This window comes from Cetorhinus maximus, chromosome 34 (genome assembly GCF_964194155.1).
Source record: "Cetorhinus maximus chromosome 34, sCetMax3.hap1.1, whole genome shotgun sequence".
Classification (NCBI taxonomy): domain Eukaryota; kingdom Metazoa; phylum Chordata; class Chondrichthyes; order Lamniformes; family Cetorhinidae; genus Cetorhinus; species Cetorhinus maximus.
Genome location: NC_135912.1, coordinates 2619507 through 2623469, shown reverse-complemented (window position 1 = coordinate 2623469; position 3963 = coordinate 2619507). Strand labels below are relative to the sequence as shown.

Below are 3963 nucleotides of genomic sequence, written 5' to 3'. Positions count from 1 at the left end.
ACAAGATTGTTAATTAATCCTTTCTCATTGCACAATACCCAGTCTAGTTGGTTCCTCAATGTAATGGTCTAAAAAGAAACATCATTTTCACACTCCAGGAAATCCTCCTCCACAGTATTATTGCTAGTTTGGTTTGTCCAATCTATATGTAGATTAAAGTCACCCATGGATTACAGTTGTACCATCATTGCATGTGTCTCTAGTTTCCTGTTTAATGCCTTCCCTTACATCTCCATTACTGTTTGGGGGGTCTATAGACAATCTCCACCAACATTTTCTGCCCCTTGGTGTTTCTTATCTCCACCCAAACAGATTCCACATCATGATGTAGTCATCCAACTATACCTAGGCCGACCTGTCTTTCTTCTGCCCTCCAGCAGAGATTTCTGTAGCCTTTCACCTTTGAACATACTGACATTTTCGTTTCTGGTTGTCATTTTTTATACTCCTGCAATTTCAAGCTAACGGTTCAAGCTATGGGTTTTTTTAGCATACATCTTAGCATCTGCATTTCAAAGGCCTCAATTGTCTTCCACGGATCTTTGCTTATTGTCCCAGTTTCTGGGGCAGTGCATAGAATGTAGCACCTGTTATGACCATAGCCGATGTTAATTGCTGCGCAAACCAAATCCCAGAGGAAAACTTGGCTTAGGGACCATAGCCTTCCTTTTTGTATTCTGAAAATGAGAAGAAGATGTGCTGATCTCAGCAGTAAGAAGTCCAGTAACACTTTTGGGGTTTTAGAAAATTAAAAGTAAAAGTTTTATTAACAAGAATAAAAGAAAACTTAAGCACACCAGATTACAGTTACACAGTTAAACTTAGTCCTACAACACATCCCCCCAAAAAGACTCCCAACTGGGTCAGACCCACAAGTATACAACTTCCATGCAACACTCCCTTATAGATGTTTAACTATAAAAAAATCCAGTAATATTACCCAAGGCAAACCGCTGTAGCTTTAGTAAAGGCATACCACATGACCTGTAACTCTCTTTCACTCTGCTGTGTAAAACCAAACTTCAGAATAAAACTAAGATAAAAGCAAAATACTGTGGATGCTGTAAATCTGAAACAACAACAAAAAATGCTGGAAAAACTCAGCAGGTGTAGCAGCATCTGTGGAGAGAGAAGCAGAGTTAATGTTTCGAGTCCGTATGACCCTTCTTCAGAGCTTCAGACCCTTCAAAGTCCAAGGACTTTGACTCCCACTGACCGACCCAGAAACCCATTCTAAGTGGGCCTGACACCAGACATAACTTGGCCTTTTGTTAACCTGTGCCCCCATTTCTCCCCCACGGCCTAACGATCCCCATGAAGGCAAATAACATGTTGGCCTATAAGGGGATTGGAGCACAAGAATAAGGAAGTCTTGCTGCAGTTGTATGGGGCTTTGGCAAGACCACATCTGGAACATTGTGTGCAGTGTTGGTATCCATATTTAAGAAAGGATATACTTACACTGGAGGTGGCACAGCGAAGGTTCACTGGACTGGTCCCTGGGATAAGGCGGGTTGTTCTCTGATGAGAGGCTGAATAAACTGGCTTATATTCTCTGGAGTTTAGGAGAATGAGAGGCCAGCTCATTGAAAAATACAAAATTCAGAAGGGGTTTGACAGGGTGGACGCTGAGAGATTGTTTCTGCTGGTCGGGAAGTCTAAAACATGGGGGCACAGTCTCAGGAGAAGGGGGCCAATCATTTCGGACTGTGATGAGGAGAAATTACTTCACTCAAAGGGTTGTGAATCTTTGGAATTCTCTACCCGGAGGGTTGTGGATGCTTCATTGGTGAATATATTTAAGGCTGGGATAGACAGATCTTTGGGGTCTCAGGAAATGAAGGGATATGGGGAGGGGGCAGGGAAGTGGAGTTGAAGCCCAAGGTCAGTCATGATCATATTGAATGGCAGAACAGGTTCGACAGGCCAAATTGTCAACTCCTGCTCCTATTTCTAGTGTTCTTATAGGGGGAGGAGCAGCATCTGAAATAAAGAAAGAATTTGTGTTTCTACCATACTTTTCATGACCCCAGGATGTTTCAAGGCAATTTACAACAACAACTTACACTTATATAGCACCTTTAACATAGTCAAACCACCCAAGGCACTTCACCGAACCATATAAGGAGATAGCAAGGCAGGTAAAAGAGGGATATTTTAAGGAGCATCTTAAAGGAGGAGGGGGAGGCAGAGAGGTTTAGGGAGGGAATTCCAGAGCTTAGGGACCTGGCAGCTGAAGGCACGGCCGCCAATGGTGCAGCGATTAAAATAGGAGGTGTGTCAGGCGACAGAATTGGAGGAGCACAGAGATCTCGGAGAGTTGTAAGGCTGGAGATTAAATAGCAGTGGCGGGGAAATATAAATTGGGCATTTGCAAGAGGCCAGATTTAAGCACTTTTGAAGCAAAGTCAATTGATACAAAGTAAGGAAACACGGCAGTCAATTTGCACACAGCAAGCTCCCAACAATCTCTCACCTCTGTTCTCTCCTTGTCCCCGTCTAGGTCTGAGAATTCACAACTGGTGGGCGATGCTTACCACAAGCAGAAGAGCCTAGAAGATGAATGAAAATGTTACAAGCCCGATGGTTGACAATGGTTCGAGCGAGGAAATACCTCTTGGCGCCTCAAACTCCTGTAACAAGGATGAATCATACAAGTATGTCTTCCTGCCCGTGTGCTACACCTACACCTGCATCCTCAGCTTGGCACTCAACTCCATCATCCTCTGCAGCATTCTCAAACGGCGCAAGGAGTGGAACTGTTCCCTGATCTACATGTTCAACCTCGCCCTGACTGACTTCATGTATGGCCTGTCACTGCCGTTCCTCATTGCCAGCTACATCATGCACGACGTCTGGGTCTTTGGGGACTTTACTTGCCGCCTGGTCCGATTCCTCTTCTACTTTAACCTTTACTGCAGCATCTTCTTCCTGACCTGCATCAGCTTCCATCGGTACCTGGGCATCTGCCACCCCATGAAGACCATCACCATGGAGACCAAGAAAACCGCCAGGGTGGTCTGCGTGCTGGTGTGGCTGGTGGTCCTGGCCCTCACCTGCCCCATCTTCCATTTTGCCAAGACCGCTGCCTTCAACAATGCCACCAACTGCTGGGATGATGCCCTCGACACCGAGTACCCGCACTACGTGCCCTATGGGATCATCCTTCACTCTGTCGGATTCTTCCTGCCCTTCTCCATCATCGCCTGGTGCTACTCCCGCGTGATAAAGACCATCTTCAAGACCATCAACAACCAGGAGTTCAAGTCTGCTGTCCCAGGCTTGGAAAAGAGGCGCAAGTCCATCAAGACGATTGTAACCATCACCCTCCTCTTTGCCCTCTGCTTCTTCCCGTTCCATGTGACCAAGACCATCTTCTTGATCAACAAGGCCGTCCCCGACGTGGCCTGCACCACCAAGCGGGTGGTGACCATCTGCTATAAGGTCACCAGGCCCTTGGCCAGCTTCAACGCCTGGCTCAACGCCCTGCTCTACTTTCTTACCAAGGACAAGTGGCCGCAGAACTGCCTGAAGCCCAAGAAGAACGCTGACGATTCCAAATCGTCATGGAACATTTTCAAACCGTTCAACCACTTGACGCCGCCCTCCTGAGCCGAGGCGGCTGCTGGCGTGCGGCGGAGCGGGCATCTGGAAGGGCGACTGGACTGGCACTAGACCAGCGCTCGGCCCCAGGTGGCGAGATCTGCTATTCAGAGGGCGGAGCTTAAGTGCAGAGAGACCTTGGGCATCGCGCTCGGCCCTAGAGCTTGAGTGCCTAAGCTCTGCTCGCGGTCTCCTGCATCTGTTTTTTTGTTGACTTGTTATTTTGACGTGGCCTGCGTCAAAATGCATCAAATATTTTTAAAATACGTGTGAAAATTGACCTCATAGAATTGTCTATCATCCCACCTTCTGATGTTAAAGCTGCTGCAGCTCTTAACGAAACACTGATGGATGTGGTTG

At 46.9% G+C, this 3963-nt stretch overlaps 1 protein-coding gene across 1 annotated transcript; it reads left to right on the top strand.

Moving 5' to 3' along the window:
• Nucleotides 1-2559: 2559 nt before the first annotated feature.
• On the top strand, nucleotides 2560-3612 carry LOC144671706 (P2Y purinoceptor 3-like). Its single transcript, XM_078533720.1, has one exon. It carries the CDS (start codon nucleotides 2560-2562, stop codon nucleotides 3610-3612), a length of 1053 nt encoding a protein of 350 aa, XP_078389846.1.
• The last annotated feature ends 351 nt before the right edge of the window (nucleotides 3613-3963 follow it).